The 24132-nt window shown below is 41.7% G+C and overlaps 2 protein-coding genes across 4 annotated transcripts in view; one reads left to right on the forward strand and one right to left on the reverse strand.

Moving 5' to 3' along the window:
* nup37 (nucleoporin 37) overlaps window positions 1–8276 on the reverse strand; it is a 21404-nt gene extending 13128 nt beyond the window's left edge. The window contains exons 1-3 of the mRNA XM_049566903.1: window positions 8129–8276; window positions 6939–7135; window positions 6734–6855 (exon numbers count right to left, since the gene is read on the reverse strand). Of these exons, the coding sequence (XP_049422860.1) occupies window positions 6734–6855; window positions 6939–7094 (278 nt within the window). The 5' untranslated portion in view covers window positions 7095–7135; window positions 8129–8276. The remainder of the gene's footprint in view (window positions 1–6733; window positions 6856–6938; window positions 7136–8128) is intronic.
* LOC125882892 (PARP1 binding protein) overlaps window positions 7820–24132 on the forward strand; it is a 21692-nt gene continuing 5379 nt past the window's right edge. The window contains exons 1-9 of one of the 3 annotated variants that reach the window (XM_049566849.1): window positions 7820–7898; window positions 8913–9068; window positions 11877–12113; window positions 12231–12335; window positions 14353–14523; window positions 14670–14824; window positions 18291–18474; window positions 18619–18800; window positions 20971–21052. In XM_049566849.1, the coding sequence (XP_049422806.1) occupies window positions 8919–9068; window positions 11877–12113; window positions 12231–12335; window positions 14353–14523; window positions 14670–14824; window positions 18291–18474; window positions 18619–18800; window positions 20971–21052 (1266 nt within the window). In that variant the 5' untranslated portion in view covers window positions 7820–7898; window positions 8913–8918. Of the gene's footprint in view, window positions 7899–8006; window positions 8037–8539; window positions 8584–8912; window positions 9069–11876; window positions 12114–12230; window positions 12336–14352; window positions 14524–14669; window positions 14825–18290; window positions 18475–18618; window positions 18801–20970; window positions 21053–24132 lie in introns of those variants that run through there. The other 2 variants (XM_049566850.1, XM_049566848.1) reach the window with 2 other exon arrangements.

The following is a 24132-nucleotide window of genomic DNA, read 5'->3' on the forward strand; positions in this document are numbered from 1 at the left end:
CAGCTTTTCCATCTAGCACTTCATTGTAACACATGAAGAAGAGAGGAAAGCCGGAGGGGGAGGTCACATGATATCAACAACGGGGTGAAAAACAGCGTGGATAGTTGAAAAAAATGTCAGCGGTGTGGCAGTACTTCCTTCAGAAAAGCGAAAAAGACTGCACTTTTCATCTCGGGGAGTATGTTATTCTCATTTTGAGTAATAGCACTTGATCAAGCCTTTTCTATTATTCCACATTACAAAAAAAGTACTAAAAAAGTGAACCTATTGGTCAGAACACAGAGATAGAAATATGCGCTGATATCAGATCGGTATCGGATACTAGGGCTGTGGTATTGGTATTGGATCGAAAGTGAAAAAGTTGGATCGCAACATCCCTACTGATAGGCTTACTATTAGCATCACATGGCTAACATTGCCTGACATTTATTAACAGGTTACAGTAATCGATAACAGAGTCGACCCATTTTGCTGTCAGTGTGAGTTTGTTAGGACCCTTAAACAGCTTGTTGTCACATGTTAGCCTCTGCTGCTGCGTTAGCTCGCGCTAACTGGGCAGACGTTCAACTAAAGGAAAGCGGCTCTAGAGACGGCTGCAACAGAAAGTTTGCCGACCTTGCAGGGAGTTGGGACAGTCCAAGATGAGACCACCTGGCAAAAGGAATTGAATGCAGGTTGTTTGACTGCAGACGCTTAGACTTCTTTGTACTGGGTTATTTCAGTCAGTACCTCAGAGGTATCGAGGACTGACACACATCCCTACTGCGACGACAACATTATCAGTGGTAAAGCAATTAATTAGCCAGTGATGTCATATATTGCATCTTTAAGTATGGAACTTCTTTAGTCGCATCAACATTTGACATCTGAAGCCCAGCACAAATGTTTTCCACCAAAAGCAACCTTATTTGCTTTCTTGCTCAGAGTTGATGAGAAAATTGCTGCCGCTCTCATGTCAAGAGCTACAGCTAGCCACCAGTTAGCGTAGCTTAGCACAAGACTGGAAACAGGGGAAACAGCTCGCCTGGCTCTGTCCAAAGTTAAAAAATTGGCCTACAAGCATGTCATAAGCTTTCTCATGTTATATCTTGTTTGTGAAATATGTCTCAGTCCCTGTGACTTCCTCCTTTGTTTGCGTGGCAACATCACAGTGATGACAAGACTTAAAGTGAATGAGCATATTTCCCAACATGTCAAAAACCCATCTTTGGAAAAAATGGAGGCAAAGTTCTCGCCCACCAGCTAAGAGTAGTGTGATTCCCAGTAGCTGCATATTCAGCTTGGCTGTGAATAGGTGGGAAGCCGGTGAGGGTTCTTATCCTTGTCATTAGTGACCCCTACTGGTTAGTCATGACACCAGTAGAGGTTGAACCCCTGTGTTCTAAAATGTTGGCAAAAATAAATGTAACTACACGAGTTCAGAAAACACTGTGTAGCTTTTTTTCTTGACCTCCATTTGGACAGAGAGAAAAAGTCCCTGCTGTTGTTCCACATCATCTTTTTTTAAAACCAAAATATTTCCAAATAGCAGATGTAACATTTTCTTTCCACAACAGCTCTTCTTCACTCCTTGTAGGCTTAAGTTTTCCATTGTATGCTCAACAAATCTGCTCTGAGGAGGACTGTGATTGGTTGGTCGCTGTGCAGGCACAACATGTGTGCAATAGCAGGGACCAAAAATGTAATTAAATAAGGCTGTTACTTGTCTTTGCAATCGGCCATGCCACAGCAAGTTTTTCAATTCTCTAACAAGCAGTAAATCGGTTTATTTAGTGCACAGTGGTTGGCTTAATTTGTCTTATTAGATTGCATATGGCCGGGCACACCTGTAGATTGGAATTGTTTTTTTTGTCATGTGCTGCTTTCTATAAAGACTGAAAACTCTGCGTATTTGGTGGAAGGCAGCAGTTGTCTGTGGAGTGTCTGGTCTTTGTAGGATTCAGTAGTCTTCAATTACAAACTGCTGTGGTGGACGGTGGCAGCGCTGCAGCCCAAGCCCCCTCTCCTCCCCTCATCTTCCTCTCACTCTCTGGGGCCCCTGCTTGAGGCAAGCCCGTGAGAACGTTGTACTTTTCCTGGAAGGCACGGCTACGTGCAGATCGAAGGGAGGGATGGAACCCGAGTGGGTAGTCATCAGCGCAATAACATGTGCGCACGTCACAGCGCTGGCTTGAGGGCCCTGTGGAGTAAACCACAGAAGGCCAGGAATTATCGCAGCCTTTCCTTTTCAATTACAGAAAGCCTAAACACCTCCGGGGGGATCGTGGAACCTTCCCATCCACCACTCCAATTAGGAGGAAACTCTTGCTTTCTAACAATCTACAGTTAGGGCTACTTCCCTCCTGTCCAAGGCCACCTGAAATAACTTGGCTCACATCCTGGCAGCTGTAGTGTGACAACGAGAGGTGGTGATGACTTTCACACAGCGTGGTTGCTGTGCTTTCTCCACAACTGCCTCTTGTTCTGGTCACAAGAATAGTGTTGGTGAATAATTATACAGTTGTTTTTAAAGACACAGATGTCAGGTTCCTGATGTGGGACTGAAGTATGACACCTTGACACCTCCTAATCCTATTACAATGGTCTGATGACCTCTTACATAACAACAGAGCTGCAGATGTCACAGCATGAACACCGTCTTTTATTAAAAATAGCCAATGGCGCTAATAAGGTCAGCACTTAAACTGATTTATGACTCAGCAAATATGTCAGCACCATTTCACATAATATATGGACGACTTAGCCAGCGGAGGGGCATGCCCATTGAATGTAGGTAGGGTTGGTGGTTTGATCCCTAGCTCCTCCTGTTCATATGTCAAAGTGTGCTTGAGGAACACGCTGTATTCCCACCTGATGTAGGTGTGTATGGGTAAAACTAGAAGCGGCATCAGATTAGAGCTGCAGCAATTAGTCCATTCATCCATCCATCCATTTTCATCTGCTTATCTGGGGCCAAGGGCTGCAAAGGCAGCAGGCCAACCAAAGCACCCCAGACGTTCCTCCCTCCAGCAACACTCTCCAGCTCCTCCTGGAGGACCCCGAGGCGCTCCCAGGCCAGATAAGATATGTATTCCCTCCAGCTTGTTGTGGGTCTGCTCGGGGGCTACTACCACTCCTCCCTCCTACCAGAAAACCTCTAACAGGAGGCTCCCAGGAGGCATCCTTATCAGATGCCCGAACCACCTCAACTGACTCCTACCCAGAGCTCATGACCATAGGTGAGGGTTGGGATATAGATGGACCAGTAAATCAAAAGCTCTGCCTTCTGGCTCAGCTCCCTCTTAACCATGACAGCGCAGCACCTGCATCACTGCAGACGCTGCACCAAACTCTTGATCCATCTCATGCTCCACTTGTGAAGAAGACCCCAAGATACTTGACCTCCTTTGCTTGAGGCAGTAACTCTCTCCCAAAAATTAGTCGGTTTATCTTGATCGACATAAAATTAATTGGCAACTATTTCAATCAAATTATTGTTTGTGTAATTTTAAATTTAAGCTAAAAAGCCAAACATTTGCAGCTTTCATGCTTTGTAAATGTGAGAATTTGATGCTTTTCCTTATCATACATGATAAAAACTGAAGAGCTTTGAAGTTTTGGTTGGATAAAACATACCGTTTGAGACGTCACCTTGGGCTCCAGGAAATTACACAGGGCATGTTTCATTATTTTCGAACATTTTATTGACAAAACGATTACTCAAGAAAATGATGGGCAGGTTAATCAATAATGAAAATCATTATTTGCAGCCCAAGTCTGCTTTGATTAACATGCTATTCAAAGAAATTGATTTATTGGTTAAAATCTACCTTGCAGCTACATGAAGGAAGCACAGCGACAAAAAAACCTGCCTTGAAAATATGGACCACCTCTTAAAGATTTGGATGTGAAATTGACAAACAATGCACTCTACTTTTTTTTTTAGGTTAGAGAAGAGGTTCCAAAACCCTGGACCACAGGCCTGTACCATGCATCAGAAGAGGGCATATTTTTCTTACATTTTCTTTACAAAACACTAATTTCAAGAAAATAATGGGCATATAAATCAATAAAATGAAGGACTGAATTTAAAAAAAGAATCAATGCTCTGCACTGGATAAAAGCATCTGCCAAATTAAGTAAATGTAATTTACCTGTAATTAAACGAGGTTCAACAGGTGTTGTGTGTTGATGCAAATGTGTTCAGTGTTGGAGGGAACTGAGATTTAGGAGTTATCAGCTAAAAAACATTCAGGGACCATATTGCTAAATAGTCAAATCTGGAAGGCAGACATTAAACAGACATTACTCCAGTGAAATGAATGTTAATTTGGCAGCCTCCTGCATTAAAAAGGTTGCTGTTCAGAAGTCAAAGCCCAAGTGTCCCTTTATTTATAGCCTTTTTTCAACCAATCAGACACTTCCAAGCAGCAGTTTGCACTAACGGCACTACAGAGCAGCTCCTGAACTAACAAGAGGGGCACTCAGGCTGCTGAAGAGGCACTTTGTTGTGACCTGAGGGCACAAATGATCCCTCAGTGAGTGTAAGAGGTGGGAATCAGAGGATCCACGATCACAATTTTAAATATGCTGCGATATGATGAATACTGCGATAAACTATATTGCGATATATTACCTTTTTCAACTGTAAATTATGTCCCCAAAGGAAAACTTTGTCAACATCATTTTATCTAATAAGATAAAGTTTTCAGTCTGTTCATCCCACTTCAGCCATTTTAAATGCAGCAAATTGTTTCTTGTGGACTGAAAAAGCAACTGATTATATAATTCTAGTATGCTACCTACAGTTTAATTTGTATTTGTAATATTTATTATTTATATAATTTTTAAAAAATCAATACTTGGTTTCTTAGGGCTGTCCCGAATACCATTTTTTAACATTCGGACCTTCGGCAGAATTTGTAACGAATATTCAAATATTCGTTCACGGTGAGGTGGAGTGCGTGCGGCGGTGGACTCCGGGGTTTGTCCGGACCTAATTGTAATGCGGAGTTTTGCACAGCAGCGACTGGATCTTTGCTCTCAAACCACAAAAGAATGTGATGGCACAACAGTCTCCTTCAGTACATTATTCTATGCTTTCTTTTGATTTTCACATTGGCTAGTCATCCTGTTTAATTTGTCTTCTGATTAAATCGGAACCGTTGAAGCAAGTTGTAGGAAGCCTCTGCAAGTAATTGGTTGCTGGCAGACACTCTGTGCTGCAATAAAATGGTTAATCAGCAGTGCCGTGTACTGTAGAGCCGATGCGCTGCTGGTTCTGCCGGCCTGAATAGAATATAATGTCTATAGCCTTACTGTTGTGTACAGCCTTTATAGACTGAGCTAAGTAGTGATGCGTGGGTCAACCCGTAACCCGCGGGACCCGCAAATGGACCTGCGGGTCGGGCAGCAGTGATCGTCTGTTAAATCAGTCTGTAAACGATATTTTGACATTACTGGCTATTACTGTCATGGCATCCAAAGGTACTGATGCATTGAGCAGGTGACAGTCCGCGGTCGTTTTCAAAACACACTTGTGTCACGCACTCCAAAAGAAACTTGTTGAAACTTTAAACAATAATTTATTATACAAAACGGGGGAAACAAACGTTGACAAAAACGGTTCCATAATTCATATTAAATTCAAAAGATAACAAAAAAACAGCTACAAGTTAGAGGGAATAGAGATAAAGTGGTAAAACTTGGCATTGATCCACAGCCTCAGACGGATGCGCTCGAGCTTGCCGTGTGCACAAGCTCCGTTGGTAGGTGATACTATATTTTCACATTTTTAACAATGCAATTTAAAAGTTTTGATTTTTATTGATAACCTACATTTACCAACAACAAAAAGACTACATTTAGCACCAAAAAATATGTAAAAAAAAAAGAAAAAAAAAGGTAAATATAAACGAATATCGAATACCAAATTTTCATGACTAATACCTACACATAGAAACAAATATTCGAATATCCGAATATTTGGGTACAGCCCTAGTTTCCATGTGACAATGCAATATTGCCACACAAAAATATTGCGATACTGTGCTGTATCGATTTTTTCCTCCACTCTTAGTGAACATGTCATTGTATATAATCAGTGCTAACATAATTTGTAGTAATCACAGTTTACCAGACATACCAAAACACCAGCATCATACTTTAAGAATTTGTGATTAGTTCCATGATAATCAGTTGATAAGGCTAAACAATATTTTGAATAACAAAGTGACTTAAAATTAAACAGCTTTTAACTCTTTTGAAGAAAGAGATCTCCTGTATCGCATCTTTTTCATAACCAAAACATTCAGGTTTGTCAAACAACCATTTTGCCGGGTTGTTTCATCCTCTTTACTCACTTTAAAGTTAGATACACAAATCCACACAGTACATATCCTAATTTGTTTGCTTCGTATGCTAAATGAAACTGTTGCCTGAGTATGACTGCAGTAGCTGGTATTTCACCATGGACTTAAGTGTGTTTAAGATAAATCAGGACTGGTAGTACTTATTTTCTTTCAAGCAGTGACATGTGTTGTATAGTGTAACATACTGGGACTAATTTGCATCCGTAACAATATAAGAAATTCTGATATTATGCAGAAACAGTTTATGCATAAACATGATCAAAAATCTACTTGAATCAAGACACAGGCAGACAGATACTGCCATCATACTGTCCTGCACCATGCAACTTTGTGGGAACATAATATCACCAGATCAAAAGGTGGTGGGAACAAAGTAGCAGTACCTGATAGTGGGTATCCTGTCCAGCCTGGACTCAGGACTCCAGGCGAGAGCATCGACTCGCAATCCATGATGGAAAGCTCGAAGAACATTGAACTCAACTCCCTCAACCTCCATATCCTCCTCCTGTGGGAACAAGTATGCATTATAAAGGAACATACTGGGTATCAATACAAGTAAACCAGACTGTATGAAGCTGCATCTCTAACCTGAAACAGGCAGGTGCTGACGACCACATACTGGTTTCCACCGTAGGCCAGGAGAGAGGCAGGGGTACCAGAGCTGAAAGGACTGAATTCAACCACATGAACGTAGTCCTCACACTTCACAGTGTAACTGGGACTGCGGCTGGAGTCCTGCTGCATGCTGGTGTCCTGGTAAAGCTGGTTTCAGATCAGAGTTTCAACTGTAAGACATCAGAAGAAAAGAAGACACTGAACTGTTAGTCTAATGATCAGCAAAGAAAGATGTTTGCCACTGTGAAAGGAACAACACCTGCTAACAAAATTGGGTGTTAACTTGAGCTACAGTTGGCTGATATTGACTAAATATATATTTTGAGATGATACAGATTTGACTGCATTGCAATCGAAAATCATATATGAATGATGGAGGATTGCATCTACTGTATTTACCCCGACTCCAAGCTTGAGCAGGACCTCAATAAAGCATTGCTTTTTGTGAGGACATAATTTATAGTGGAATAAAATCTGTGCACAATGCTCACTGCCTATGTTTAGTTCTATGACGCACAAAAAGAAAAACTACGGTATTAAATCTATAACATCAGCTGTCACAGATCAAACAGTTCCCAACCCTCTGAAGAGCACTGTAGGCAGTTAAATCAGACACCCTCATACGGTATGGATTATGCACTAGATTGTCTTTAGGAGGCTTGAAGTCAACGTCAGACCAAACGTCACTCAAATAAATCCACGTTTGATATATTCCAGTATGCATGCATAGCTAGTAGGGCGTGTGCCTGTTTGTGCAAACCTATATCATAACCCTTGAATTCGGCATATGTCGAACACATGAAGCAGTTCAATATTTGACGTATGCTTAACTCAGATGTTGGTATTACCCTTAGCTTAGCTGGAGGCAAGTGAGAGGTTAGACTGATATTCCCACATATATGTTGTACAGCTCCTGGGTTATTTCAAGACAATGTAAGCTAGCTCTGTTGTGTATGTTAGCTTAAATGAGCTAACGTTACATTCACAGTCCCCGTGTTTAAGTAACTAACGTTTCACATAACGGTAATGTGTCACCGGGCAAAGAGCTAAAACGTGACAGCTACAGTACCTGTAAGTGCACAGCTAGCTAGCATTTAGCCAAACAAATGTTTCTACTGCCCGTTTTTACAATTTAACGCCGCGACTGAGAACTTAATACGTACCTCTTGGTTATGAGACTTTTTTCTGATTCAGGATACGGTACAGGCTGATAAACTTTACCACTTTATTTTTTAAGTATTTCTTTAAATCAAATGGTGCGCGCGTTTGAGATGTTTTCAAGCTGCTTCCGGGTACGACATGGAATGTACCATTGAGCGCACTTCTCAAAGGGGGGTTGGCGTATCCTTACTAAAAATATCTATATTATTCCGCGACATATCGGCATATTATTGTATTATGACGTTTTATTTAAAACTAAAGAACACTTTATACTCTTTTGCGATGAAAATACGACAAACATAATGCAGCAGAGAAATACTCAAAATCGTCGAGCTCTCCTGTTGTTGTGTACGAAAAGCTGATTGGTCAGAAGGCATATAACGTCATCGGGAGTTTAAAAATTCAAACTGCTTTTAGCTGTGGACGTGTGATCTCGGAGACTGCTGCACTGTTAGAGGTTTGCACTGTTAAATTAACATTATTTGTGATTTAGTGTAGCAATTAACTTACGATACGCTTAATTATATGTGAGCACCTTGAGGGAATTGACAAAAAGACACAGTGTGACGCACTGATTTGAATAATATGACTCTGTACCATTGTGCCTCAGAGGCCAGAGACTCTGAGGGTTACTTTTGTGTTTACCTGAGAGTCCATTGACTTTGTATTGTTCCTTAAAAGTTACATTTTTATGATTATAATCGGCTCTCTGTGATTTCACAATGGTCTACCTATCTTTGCTGTGAGTCATGGTTTCACTGGCATTTTACTCTACTGCTGTTTCAGGGGAAAATGGAGGAACTAGGAGACCGTCTGAAGGTGATGGTTAAAGTCTTCAGGAGAGAGTGTCACAGGGTTTTACACTCAGAGAGGACCACCATTCATGGAGCTGATGGCATGCTGATGTTGCTGCAGCTGGCCATGGCAGACATTAATAAGCAGGTAACAGGTCATTGCTTTAATTCACACATCCAGCTTCTCCAGTGGATTAATTTGTATGCAAACACAAATGCACACAAAAGCGGTCTTAAATACAGATAGGCCTATGATAATGTGAGGAAATATGCTTGAAATGCGCCCCAATATACCAGTCTGCCAGTTTTAATGACTGCTCTCTTTGTTGATGTGAGCTGTTGCACAAAACAGTAGAAAAATGCATTTAATTAGTGAAAAAATCGACAATTTTAAGTGCTTTATCCCCACATAACTCCTGTTATTTCTTGATATGTCACACGATGGTCTTCAGGTCCCAGTGGTCATGGAAAACCTGGATAAGTCATAAAATTCAAAATCACATTTTCCAGGCCTGGAAAAATCACTGAATTAGTCAAAATGTTTTTGGAAATTTTCCAAGTTTTGGAAAAGTCATCCTCCACATAGTGGTGCATTACATAATATTATTTAAAGTGGCTGATGACGCAATGTAACTCTAATATGTAAGCTAGCTAGCTGGTTACCATCATGTCTTTATTTTTTTCCCCCACATTCAGTTTATCTCCTCTCTCTCACCCCTTCATGCCTAATTAATTCCTGAAATTATGTTGGAATAAAGTTTGAATCGGATGTGTTTGGACAAGTGAGACAAGAAAGAGTAAATTGTCATTATGGGTTCTTGAAAAGTCATGAAAATGTGTGGGATCCCTGCAGTAGCTCAGTCCATAGGGACTTGGGTCGGGAACCGGATGGTCGTCTGTTCGAGTCCCCGTCTGGACCAAAATATGGAGCGTGGACTGGTGGCTGGAGAGGTGCCAGTTCACCTCCTGGGCACTGCCAAGGTGCCCCTGTGGAAGGCACCGAACCCCCCAACCACTCGGAGCGCCTGTCATGGGCAGCCCACTCTGACATCTCTCCACTTTGTGCATGTATAGGTCCTGTTTGTGCATGTGTGTGTTCAGACCTGTGTGTAATTGACAAACAGAATGAAAAATTGAATTTCCCCTCGGGGATTAATAAAGTATATACAATTTAAAAATTAAATTAAAATTGCTGCCTGAAATACTCATAATCATAAATAAACGTAACAAATTGCCATTATTATTACTGGTGGTTCTGGTATTACAGTACACTACAGTTCTACATGTCAATGTATTGCATATTCATATAGTATACTGTATAACTGTGTTTGCTTATGATAAATAATATAGTGCAATTGGAAATGAGTTTCTTTTCTGGAGCAGTTGAGGAAAGAAGAAGCAGATTTGGTCTCCCTAAATTCTGACTCCATGGCTCTGGCCTTGACATTCACAAATCGTTATGCAAGATAAGAGTTGTATTTTTTTTTTTTTTTTTTTAATACTTAATTAATCCCCCCGAGGGGAAGTTCAATGTTTTCACTCTTGCTGTCAATTACACACAGGTCTGAAAGACACACATGCACAAACAGGACCTATACATGCACAAAGTGGAGAGATGTCAGAGTGAGGGGGCTGCCTTGGTCAAGCGCCCCGAGTGGTTGGGGGCACCTCGGCAGTGCCCAGGAGGTGAACTGGCACCTCTCCAGCTACCAGTCCACGCTCCATATTTGGTCCGGACGGGGACTCGACCCTCCGGTTCTCAACCCAGGTCCCTATGGACTGAGCTACTGCTGAAATGACATGAGATGAGATTTTCCCAATACACTAACTGTCTCCAAAAATATCAGATTATCAGATTCACGACATCACAATATGGTAAATGGACTGCACTTGTATTGCCCCTTTCTAGTCTTCCAACCACTCAAAGCACTTTTGCACTACATGTCACATTCACCCACACACACATTCACATGCTGGTGGCCGAGGCTGCCATACATGGTGCCACCTGCTACTCAGTAACCATTCACACGCACTCACACACCGATGAAACGGCCATCGAGAGCAATGTGGGGTTCAGTATCTTGCCCAAGGATACTTCAACATGCAGACTGAAGGAGCCGTGGATTGAGCCGCCGATCTTCCGATTGGTGGACGACCCGCTCGACCTCGAAACCACAGCCACCCAATATTCGTCGTTACGCAATCATTATCATTATCAGTTACAATGACCCTTAAAGGAATGGAAAAAGAGGACTTTTTTTGGTCGAACCGACACTTTATTAAAGTTGGAACCATTTTACTTCTGACAGGCAGTCGAGAAGGAAAGGAGCTCTGAATATGCAGCTGAGATTCTTCTTCTGGGCTCCTTTTTATACCCTAGATAAGCAAATATAGTCTGATAACTGTCAATTTTTTATACCACAGTACACAGTTTCACGGTATACCCATGCAACCCAGACCAAAGTAAACCAACAACCTATTGTACTGTGGCCACTGATAATCTTATATGATTTTTTGGGGGATGTATTCAGATCTCTGTGCTTTGCTGCTAATTTTAGAGCTAATGCTAACAACATCTTGCAATCACTTCTTGTCCTTGTCACAAAGGGATGCAAACTAACAAATAAAATAAAAAGATAAACTTATTTCTGAAGAAGACGAATAAAACGATATCGGTAGTCTCTGTCCTCTTACTGTAAGTTATCCGGTGGCCCAAAAGCGAAGCCGTACAAGCCCAGTTCACATCATCATCATCATCATGGGATAATTCAATTGAACCATCAGGCCGACTGTCATCACGTCTATAACTGATGACATTACCACAGATTTCCGGCTGAGACCGCTCATGACCCATTTTTGGACTGCGGGAGAAGGTCTCCTGCTTTTGAACTGATTGGTTCCAGGCCGTCAGTAATTATGGCTGCTGCTTTCACTGTTTTCTCTCTTCCTGTGACAGCACGGCGGAGAGTTCAAAGTGGCTCTGAGTGATGTCCTGATGGCCTGGAAACACTTACTGTTAGACAAACTTCACCTGCCACCCCCCAACTTTGCACGCTTGGAGAACTATGATCTCATCCTGGAGGCATACGAATCCTTCCTGAAACGCTCCAACACTGTGGACCTGGTTGATATCCTCTCCATGTACAAACAGCTGAGAGTAGAGGAGACGGACCCTGGGGAGCCTGTGAGCCCGGTGAGCGGGAGCTGCTTGAAATCAGGCTGATGTTGTCGATGATCAGATTGGCTGCTGAGTAAAAGACAACTCCAATCAATGTATCTCTCTAATTACTTTCTTTATTCTTGTACAAAGGTCGAGTTGTTTGAGTTCTTATCAGGAAACACGGAGGTCTCAGAGTTGCCAGACTCTTCAGTCCCGTCAACACCGTCCAGTAAAAGCAGGCCCTGCAGCTCCCAGGTAGGCCCAGTCTCGCTTTCACACACTAATAAAATGTGCAACTTATTTCATAAACCACCAAAAGAAACCCCTCTTTCCACTTTGCCCTCTACCCTCCATATAAAGTTTTTTTTTTTTTTTTTTTTTTTCTTCAGGAAAGTGAAATGCTTTTTCTCCCGCTGGCAGTAATCCACACATTCACTTTCCCAGTCTTCAGCGTACTTAATTTCTGTCTGGAATCCATCCTGCTCGTATTGACAGGAACTCTATATCATATCGCTTAGATTTAAGAGCGCAATGTGAATTCAATTACCAGGCAGATGTTTAAAACACAATGTGGGGCTGGACAAGAGCTTCTGTAACAGAGTCTCTTTCCTCCACTTATTCTCTGTCACTTGTGAATTTATGAGTTTGTAGTGAAGGCTCGCTTGCTAGAGCGGAGTGATGTCATTTTTTTGGAGTTTAATACAGGCTGTCAGCTGCTGTTTTTAGTGGTTTTACTCATGCAGTAAAGCTACTGTCCGTTTTTGGTAGTTTAAAAACACAACCTGGGTTGGCCGCAAGCCAAAAGTTTGATATTTGGGGAAATAAGCTGTTTCCATAAATCGTATAAAAAGATGGATGCAGCCAACACAACGTAAGCCACTGGTTTGTGGACATTTTGAGGCCTCGGGTTCTGCGTTTTGGGCAGTTGCCATCTTGGATTTTTGGGGCCAGAAGTGACCAATGGGTGTCTTCAAGGATTGACTCACTTTTGGAGCCAGCCGCAAGTGGCCATTCGAGGAAGTGCAGTTCTTGGCACTTCTGGGATGTCTCTGTTTTTCAGCCCAGGAGGGTGCTGCTAGGCTGTTTTTGTTTTTGTTTTTTTTTTCTGCTGGCAAATTAGACGAGACAACTGTAGTAGCTTAGCTTAGCACAAAGACTTAAAACAGGCTCAAACAGCTAGCTTGGCTCTGTCCAAAGATAACAAAATCCACTTGAACACATCTAAGGCTGCTTTCAGACCTAGAGTTGTCTCTTTTGGTCCGAATCAGGGACTAACTTTGTTAATAATTGCCTCGAGTTGCTTCATGTTCTCATGGCAGCATTTACAACAGACCACATCAAATGCCTTGCGCCAAAAAGCTGCTCTTGGAGGTGCACATTAATAATCCTCCAGGACTGTAACAAACCTCACTAGAGCTTGTTTGTTATCGGACTGAGACCACTTCTTCAAGAAGGTCTCGGTCTGGTTGTTTGGTGCACACCTGAGTGTGATTGCTGTGTTCACGTCTGACCAAACGAACCACACTTGGGGGGTTAACAAACTTAAGTTCAGTTGAACTAACCTTTCAATAACACCCTATACTTTTTTTGGTTAGGAGCAGGAAGTTCCTGCAGTCTCCTCTTGTTGCCTGGCAACTGCTATTGAGAAATACATCTGACATAAATGTGAAACAATGAATTTTCATTTTGACACTTGAGTTTTTGTACGGATTAAAAAAACAAGATAAATCTTGTCACTAAGTGAGCTTTAGAGGTGTTTGAAGATGGATTTTGTCACCTAGCCAGGCTACCTGTATGAGCGTTATTCCAGTCTTTATGCTAAGCTAATTTAGCAGCTCAAGCTTTACATTTAGCAGACAGATATAAGAGTAGTATCAGTTTTCTCACATAAATACTTAAAGTCAAGATGAAATTAAAAATGCCCCCTTAGATCACATCCCTGTTCATATTGTGCACCTATTTAACAAAAAACAAATTCTTTGTATTTATATGTAAAATCGTATCATGTTTTCTTGCTTTAAAGCAAAGTATGGCGTGTGCTTACATAAGAGAGCGCCAACCAGTTTCAACAAATAATTTCTTTACAACCTCCCATCAATCAATCTGCAAGTTTTAGCTGCACAGGGCTAAGACTAATTTAGCTAGCTAGCAACAGCATGCTAAAGCTAGAAACTCTTGAAATGCTGTTTGATATGGACGTTTGGGGATTTTAAAATGTTTTCTTCCCAAAAATGATGATGATGCGCTTAATTATTCTGTTTATTATCAACAGGTGAAAACGGCAGTGAGACGGGTTTTCTGCTCCTATCTGAATTTACTTGTGAACATCAAGAACGACCTGGCCTTGGCGCTAACCCTTGACGTCCCTAGTCGCACTCTTGGACGTCAGGCATTCACTGACATAAAGCATGCTGCACAGAACAACAACACTTCCCTCTTCTTGGTAAGAAAACACCTGCACTCAGCATGTGCTTGGGCTCCAGCGATGATGTATTCACACTTTACATCACTAGAAAACCAAAGCTATGACTTTAGAATTGGAGTAATCCTCTCTGGCGCAACATTTAAGTCTCTTTCATACTTTTGCAGGCTGTGACATCTTTTGTGAGGGCCATCCAGCTCGGAGGGAAGGGCTACGCTCCAGCTGAGTCTGACCCACTGAGGAAACACGTCAAAGGCCTGTCTGACTTTGTCCAGTTTCTAGACAACCTGGAAGAAATACTAGGGGAGATTCCTGACCCAAGGTACACAATGCAGCTTAATCCAGGCTTCCACTCGCTCCCTGTCTTACTGTTGCCTCTGAGGTAATGCTTCCTTTCTTGTGACTGAGACGGCTGTAAATGTTGGAGGTGGGGACATGCTCCATTCAAGGACTGAACTGTGATTCGTGCTCTATTCTCAATCTGTTTGTTTGTGGCGCTGGTCTTTCAGTACTTTGAAAGACTTCATCATTATTGTGTCTGAAATCCTGACAACAGACATTTCAATGTGCCACAGCACGGGGGAATTTCTAGGAACTCATCAGGAACTGCGCCGCTCTGGTGAACCGATCTTCGTGCTAAAGCAGGAGACCATCAAGCCACTAAGAGTCACTGCAATCTTCCTGTCTGTGGTCCGGTCAGAGACACTGGAATTTCAAAAGGCATCCACAAGTAACCAAACAAATTAGGGTCTTATTTTCAAATTATATGATCAAATATTTTAAAAATAAAAAGGAATTTGAGGTCCATAACTTGACAGAGTAAACTAACAAACAGCAAAAGGAGTAGTTCAACAGTTCTGGAGGAGAGTTAAAGTAAAATGTCAACACTACTTTCATATCTGTCAGGTAAAGATGAAGTTGCAGCCAGCAGCTTGTTAGATTAGCTTAGCACAAAGACTGGAAACAGAAGTCAATGGAGCATTTGTTTGGGACTATTTTCAGCCGTGGATTAACACGCATTTGTTGCACTTCTGAATATTTACAGCAGCAGTGTTAGTGCTCATGGTAATGCTGGAACATGTCACCCAGGGCAACAGTGTAGCTCACTGATGTGGTTTAAGAGTTTTTGGACAATGATCGAGCTCTTTGGCTCAGAGGAAGAAGATACACACACACAAATGCTTCTTCAGTGGTATTTATACTTGTGCATCAGGTCTATGCAGACCCTATGCGCGTGGCCTACACCGTTGTGAGCATTTATTACTTGTGCACTTTTTCAAACACAAGTACACAAATCAGCTTCACTATAACTCGCAGCATTCACAAACAAACTCTTGTCTTTATCTGGACACATTTTCCCCACAAATACAACATGCTAATGTTATTAGCACAAGGCTATGGCATTTTACATTGTATTAATTAGCCTTGCAGCTAGCAGACTTTTCCTCTACTCATATGAAGCCAGGGTCAACAGCAACATTTAACAAAGGTAACGTTACAAAATTCCGCTCCATTACAACTCACAAGGTTCACTGACAAAACAACTGTCTTATACTAAACACATTTTCCAAACAAATATAACATGCTAACGTTATTAGCACAAGTCTATGGTATTTTACATTGTATAAATTAGCCTAGCAGCTAGCTGACTTTTCCTCTACTCATATGAAGCCAGGATAAATCACACACAAGACTCAAAATGCTATTTTTATTGTCTTCACAATTTATTGTTTCTTATCTGTGAAATTAAAGTAAATAAAAGCTTTATTTCCACTGAGGGAAATGGTTTCAGCTTACAGAAATAGACGCGTAGTTACATTTCTGGTGAGGAGCACATCAGGCTACGTTAATGCAGAGCCTATGCTGTAAGCACAGCGTTAATTCGACGCAGAAGTGTAACTCCTGCATTACAAAATACAGCCATTTTAAGTTGTATGACCCCCCGCAAGCCTCCCCCTTTTTTCACCACACCCTCCCCTCTCATAAATTATGAACAGTCCCTTACAGCGGTGTATTTTCCTGAGTTGCCACATTCTTCAACCAATGATGAATCACTTATTTGTAGCAGCTAATCCTTAACATTCTGGTACAACATTTCATGTCAAATAATGCATCATTACAAAATGCTGTGTTTACTTTATTGTAGTCTAATACTCATATACACATATTCCATTTCCAGAGAAATCATCCTGAGCTGATTAGAGGAATAACAGATTCCAAGAAAAGTTGAGCATTCTTCTGTATCTTGCAGCGAATGACGTCAAATACACTGAAATTCGTGATTTATGACTGAGTGGAAGCTTCTCTGAATTGCTTCACTTCAAGTTGAGATTAAATTCTGTTTCCTCTCTCTGTGGTGTGGCCGATTCAGTTCTCATGAATTTATTAGAATATCAGCTCTGTGTGTGGGTCGGTCCCGCTGCTGCTACTACTGGTAGGAATACACGCAGCCTGGCAGACCTGTGCACTGAAATCACACCTGTGATCATAAATTCCACCTGTTCCACTGCGGCTCGTTATTATTTCCTTCAAATCCCTGTAATGACTCCCATCTAAGCTTCTCATGATAACATTTGGATTGCTAAAGCATGTTCATCTTTGCCACATCAAAGCCTGTCTTTGTTAAATAACTTGTTCCCTGTTTGGAGCGCTTTCTTTGATGAATTATCATCAAACCTCGAGCCCACAGATCATTCTCCATACCATTACAGATTATTTTGGATGTCAAGCATCTGGCACCACAACAGAAGCGGTTATCAGAAATGATTTAGCCGTTCAATCATGTGAGGGTTGAGCTTTTGAGGTGAAGCCGTTGAAGGCACCCTTTGTAGCAGTCCCAGTAGCCACGTTAGCTTCACTCAGCCGAGCCATAACAACACATTGTGATGTTTGTGTAGTAGTGGATTTGACTCCCGCTGCTCTACTGAGGGTTTTCAGTTCATGCAGGCTGATGAGAGCGCTCCACGTCTGATGAGACACTGATGAACTCAGCCAACATGTGTCTTTCAACAGGCAGTGCCTTTACACTCTCAGCGGAGTACTGTATTTCCTCATACAAACACCTTCTATGGAGAGTTCAGGGCCCCTTGTTCACTGAACATCTGTTTTCCCAAATGATTCTGTTACTGAGCCCTGCTCGCTCACATCAGAGCCGGGTCAGGGTCGGACCACCGCCTCTCCACCTTACTGCGATCTCTCCGAGCATGCTTTAGTGCACTTGACTGTTTGAAACCTACAGAAGTGATATGTTGCTATGATTTTTGGACATGGAGAGCAAGCGAGCACGGGCGAAAATCCCCCAGAACTATAAAGAGGAAAATCCTGGAGTTTGTCTGCTGACAGTCCATGGGTGAGCGCAGTGACCGTGCCCAGGGTGACTTTAACAGGGATTTGGAGCACATTTTCTGCTTCATAACTGTTAACATTGGCAAAGCTGCGCTACAGTGAAATAAAGCTCAACTGGATGTTAACACCAAAACAATTACTCTGAGCCCTTAAAGTCAGTGTCCAATTAATTGAAAGTGAAGCTGCAGTATATCTTTTGAAGACATTCAGACTAAGGCCTGGCTTTTCTGGGTTTTCAGTTTTAGGAGAGAGTTATTCATGTTGGCAAATATTGGCTGAACTCTTGAACACTATTAATTCCATCCAGATGAAAACTTGTATGTGTGCTCTGCAGAAGAAAGACTCCACTGCTTTCCAAAACAAACAGTTTTTTTCCTCCACCTATGGCACAATAGCGCTCTCCTGCAGATGTCATTGTGACTGTCACTGTGTTTATTCCTCAGCATATGTGGAGCCAGGCTGGTGACCGCCGTCAGGGCAGCGCTGGTGAAGGGACGCAGCAGCGGAGAGGCAGTGTACGCCGCGGCTGAGGAGACGACAAAGGAGCTGAAGGAGAGGATCTGCCAGCTACACCAGATCCAGAAACAGATTGCTAATGGAAGCGGGACAGGCATAAGCCCTGCCAGGGTAATGTATAACCTCTGCTCTCCAGCCAAGCAACTACAATTCTGGCTTTTGTGTCTCTCCATACATTCAAACAAAAACCCACTTCATCTCCTCTAACAGTCAGCTATGTGAGCTGATTGTAGCTGTGTTGATCTTCCTCTCCAGCCAAAGCCTTATGCAGTCAATCACTGCACTGCGTACGGAGGTCGGGACACTGTGAAGGTACTGATGGCTCTGCTGGATGAAGAGGCGCTGACTCCTCCGTGTCAGAACAAGGCAGACCTGCTGTCTGAGGACCAGCCCGTCCTCAGTGGAGCAGAGGGAACCTGCGTCCTCGACTTGTTCAGGTTGGCACGAACAATCACACAGTACAAACTGGGATTTAGGATGGGGAGCATATGTTTTAAGGGTTGTAGTTCTATTTTATTTTATACCACAGACTCTAACCATAGATACAGATGGGTCTTAAAGGATAGTTCAGATTTTTTTGAAGTGGGGTTGTTTGAGGTTTCCATAGTCGGAGTAAAGGCCCTGACGCACCAAACCGACAAAGAGCTAGTGGCAACAAAGGCTGACTGTTTCATCGCTTTACGTCGCCTGCGTCTCAGCCAAGAAGTTGCACTTGAACATGACGCAAACCCTAGTCAACGGCCAACTAGCACGTACATTCCGTGCCTGCGTGAGAGGAGATAACTCTCCACATTGGCAGATACCATTAGTCTGTATTTGTCAATTCAAAGCGCTAGTTAGCACATTGACAAAAAACCTAATGTTGAAAGAACAAAGGGTCTTTACCGTGCACCGTTTGTTTTGATCTCACACGCTTTTGACTTAAGCCTTTTGTTTACATTCCTCACTTCTGTTTCTCTTCTTGTGCACATTCAACATGCTGAATCAGTCAAAAACAGCCAACATGGGCTGACTAGTGTCAAAGGTGGGGGACACACTGCCACCAGGGTGCTCAGCAGTGGTGTGTCAGGGCCCTATTACCAACAGCAGATGGCAGCATCACGCCCCCAGTTTGGAGAGGCAGGCAGGAGTAATACCACAGAAGCTAAGCAATGTACAGCTGTGGATGGGGGCAGTAACAAAACATATTTTAGCCACCTAAAAAATCAGTTTAAGTGTACGCTTTACTGAGAATATTTTCACTGCTTTACCTTGCTGTCAGACAGCGATTAATGACGGGGAACTGAAGCTGTTATGGTGCTCTCTTCAGAGCCACCAGGCTCCATTGAGAAAAAGGTTAATTTTATGTCGCTGAACACAGGAGCTGCTGGTCTACCGCTACTTCAATCAGGTAGTCAGTTTGTGTTATTCTGTGACCTTTGGTGTGTTTTAAAACACACCAACACAAACAAACCAACTGATCAAGGAAGCGTTAGAGCTGCAACTCCTGTGTTCAGCAATGTTAAATTACTGTTTTTCTCAATGGAGTCTGGCTTTGTTCCCTGTCAGAAATTGCTGCCTGACATATGGGTGCAATTAACTTTTATTTTTGTGGTTGATTAATCTTGATTATTTCCTCAATTAATCAATAAGTTGTTTGGTCTATAAAATGTCAGAAAATGATCAAAAATGTCGAGCAGTGTTTCATAAAGCCCAAGATGACGTCCTCAAATGTCTTGTTATTCAATTTACTGTCAAAGACAAGTGAAGAGACCAGAAAATATTCACATTTAAAAAGCTGGATTGAGAGAATTGTGATCTTTTTGTCTTAAAAAATTACTCAGACTGATTGATCAGTGTTATATCAGTGGACAAATATTTAAATAGTTGGCAACTAATCAATTAATCATTGCAGCTGTAGTCTGGCAGCAAAGTAAAGCAGTGAAAATATTCTGAATATAGAGTCTACTTTAACTGATGGCGTGCTGACTGACATCTACTGTATGCAATACACTGACTATGGATAAGTACTGCATTCATCCCCATTTCTAAAGATCCAAACTACCCCTTTAAATCCAGCTGCTTTGTTACACCCTTCAGGGGTCAAGTACAACACTGGCAAATTAAAAGATATTTTACTGTGGAAAAGTCACAGAGCTTTGAATTAGATTAGACTATTTTCACTACCGCGGGATGCAGTCAGAGTGGGAAAGCCCCTGAAATGGCAATTAGACCAACATGAGACTGTACAACTCTCCACTGAAACCATATGGAGGAAAATCCTCCCACACCACACTGGAACAATTTCTCTGGTCAAACATCTGAAATAAAAATAATAACATAAAAAAAAAGAAATAGGCACTGGCTGCGGTTCGGAAGGGGAACCTACATTATGTCGGAGCTGCATGACATTAAATGGCTGATATCCAAATTGTTGCAAAAGCCCAACGTCAGCTCTGTCTGACGCTAGTGAAAACATCTTTGTACATGTTGAAAATATTATGCAAAGCTGCAATAAAGAGAGAACAGTAGTGGGTAGATTTCTCGGTTAGTGTGACCATGTAACCTTCTTGCTTTTCTAATTTATAAACCTCTTGTCTTTGCCTCTCGTTGTGGCTCGCCCCTCAGATCCCCTGAAGTGTCTACTGGATGTTCTCCAGAACCTCTAAAGAACCGGGTCCAGAGCCGGCTAGACCTGCTCAAACCCAAGGTAACGTGGGCCCCTTCATCCAAGAGCCCCAAATCCAAACCATCAGTTACTTCAAATTGAATCAGATGTACAAACATTGAAAATAATGTCTTTACATCCTGTAATTTCTCCCTGGTATTATATTATTTATTTGCTTAGCTGAAGCTCACATCTTAACTGACTTCCACCGTTCCCGTTTGCACAGCTGTGTTTTAGCTCTTAGTGTTGGTTTGAGGGTGCTGTTTAAATCCATGGCATAAAAAGACTTATTCGTGGGGATTCAAACCATTAACCAATCCTGATGATAAGTTATCCTATTGTCAGGGCTCTGGTCCATTTGCTTACGGTGCACAATGTAACACACTGTATATCTGATATCAATATCTCCGTCTTCCTTCCTGGCTGGGAGCTCAGCTGTTCTGGGATCAGTGTGAGAGAATCTGTCTCATTGTAATTACACAGCCCCTGCTGCCAATAAGGTTTGAGGATACAGACTTTACTGTGTGCTTTAATTTAATCTGTGTCGAGCGAAGAGTATTGTTTCATCAGACTCCTGCTTCAGCACAGTTACAACAGCACACTCTCAGCAGTGGAAAGTGACTTAGTACATTTACTTAAGTCCCATTTTCTAGTACTTGTGCATGAGTCTTTCCATTTTTTTGCTATTTACATTTGAAAAACAATCTAATATGGATCCCTGAGATTGTTTTTGAGAGGATACACACTATGAGGCCATTGTGGGAAATGTAGGCTCTATGTTTTGACATTGTAGAAGAATGAATGGAATAAAAAAGATATCTCTGGTTTTGCTGTATGAAAGCCGAGAACAGCCATGTTTGCAAATATCTTTTTAACGCCGTCATCTCTTGATTGCGAGATCTTCAGATAACAGAGCTTACTTTCTCGTAGGGCTGGGTATCATCTAAAAAAATTATGATACCAGTACCCTTAAAGTGATACCAATACCAACAGAGTACTTCATTTGATATCAGTAATGTGAGTGACGTGTAGTAGATGGCTCTTGGCATGTTAAACTGCCAACTCAAATTGTCCGCCCTTGACTTCACCACACTAGACTGTACGGGTTATAGCTGCTGCTGCTGGAGTGTGCCCGGTCACACACTGGCCACAGTGACAGGGCTAACTGTTAGCATCACACAGCTAACGTGCCCTAAAGGTTATTATTGAATTTAACAACAGATTTGAGCTGTTTCTTTGTGGACTTTCTAGCATGGCGGTGAGACGAGCAGCAACATAATTCGTGAGCTTTTAGAGGATTCTTCACGTCTACTTCATGATAAACCTTGTGGGGAAATATAAACTAAGGAAGACTAAGACCACAGTAAACCAAAGCAGTAAAAACATCGAGGAAATGGCGACAGGAACAGCTGATGAAGTTGTCACTTTAGGTGAAGCTAATAACCACGTGGCCATGGACACCCTGCACACCAGCATCAGCACTATCCATGCCGAAATAAAGACTGGACATATGGACGTGAAGAAGGAACTAATAGTATTTTACAAGCCGTTTCTTAGTCATTGTGTTGCTGGAACTCTTTGACGGCTCAGTGTTGGATGTAGCCACTGTTACTGTGTTAGCTTGGGCTAACCGGGCAGATGTTAGCACGAGCAGACTAGGAGGAGACAGCAGCAACAGAAAGTTTGCTAGTCTGGTGGGAAGTCACGGATCAGAGCTCTGAAGCAAAAAATGATCAAATTCAGGTATTGTTTGACTGGGGATGTTTCAATACTTCTTGGTACTGGGCCATTTCGGTCAGTACGTTAAGGTATTTAGTGGGGATACCCTATTTTTTTGTGATAATGGGATAATTAATGTCAATTCCCGAGAAAACGAAAAGCTGAATTCTTGAGATAACAAGATTATTTAGCACAAAGAGGAGACTTTTGTTTTCTTGAGATCACAGGATAATTATGGCAAACTTAAAAAAATGAGTGTAAGGTTCATTTGATCACATCTGGTAGTTCTCCTTAAATGACTGATCTAAATGTTATCACAAAGACTCAAACTCAACTTCTGCATGTGTCAGGCCTTGACTGAAGTACAGTCTGACTACTCCATAAACTGGCATTTTCATCAAGACACTATCGATGCATGCTGGCATGGCACTACTGATCTCTGATAAACATTAAAAAAGCGAAAATGACCTTTTGTTTTTTTAGAGATAATGGGTTGATAATCTTGTTATCTTGAGATAATGAAAGACTGAACTTGTGATCTCGATAACAGCATTTTAAAAAAAAAGAAATAATTGGATGTATGACTGTTCTCAGGTTCTGTACCTCTGCATTAATTTTGAGAATATTTTAAAAACTGGTTATTGTGAGTTCCACAGTGCTACAAGACTCTAATAATAAACTATGTAGTTTATTATTCCGCATTCTTATAAAGAATGCAATTTCTGAAGAAATTGCGGGTGTTAATGCTGCATGCTGAATAGCTGACGCTACACTGCAATGCTGACTTTAAACTTTGAATAATACCATGAATGATGTGGAATATCTATAGGAATGTTTTAAAGCTGACACTACACTGCAATGCTGGCCTAAATGTGTATGAATGTCACTGACTCATCCACTGATACAAATACTGTGGAATATTTCAAGGTTTTTGAAAACCTGACGCAACACTGCAATGCTGGCGAAAATGTGCAAGATGGTGAATTGTAGGAATAGATGGAAAGGTGGGAAGGGGCTTAATTAGTGTGACTGTTACTGAAAAGCTGAATGATATCAATGCTGTGGAATATTTGGGGTGTTTGGGGGGTCTTTTACCAGAAAATTCTGAGCATAAAACACTTAATTTCCTTCATTCTGGTGATTTTTCATGCACCAACTTGTGTATTTTCTGCAATAATTTATGGTGCAAATGGCTTTAATTTTGTCAAAATAAAAGTCCTCTGCTTCTTTCAGTTTTGAGGGGGACAAACACACTTGTTCTAAATATTGATGGGGATGTGTCCCTTACATCCCTCCCTGAAATCTACACCTATAATCCAGTTATATATATTTGTAATATCACTCTAAAAGAGGCTGTTCTGCACCTTATGAGTACCTTTTACTCTTTATACCTTCATGCATGT

This window comes from Epinephelus fuscoguttatus, linkage group LG22, assembly GCF_011397635.1.
Source record: "Epinephelus fuscoguttatus linkage group LG22, E.fuscoguttatus.final_Chr_v1".
In the NCBI taxonomy this organism is placed as follows: domain Eukaryota; kingdom Metazoa; phylum Chordata; class Actinopteri; order Perciformes; family Serranidae; genus Epinephelus; species Epinephelus fuscoguttatus.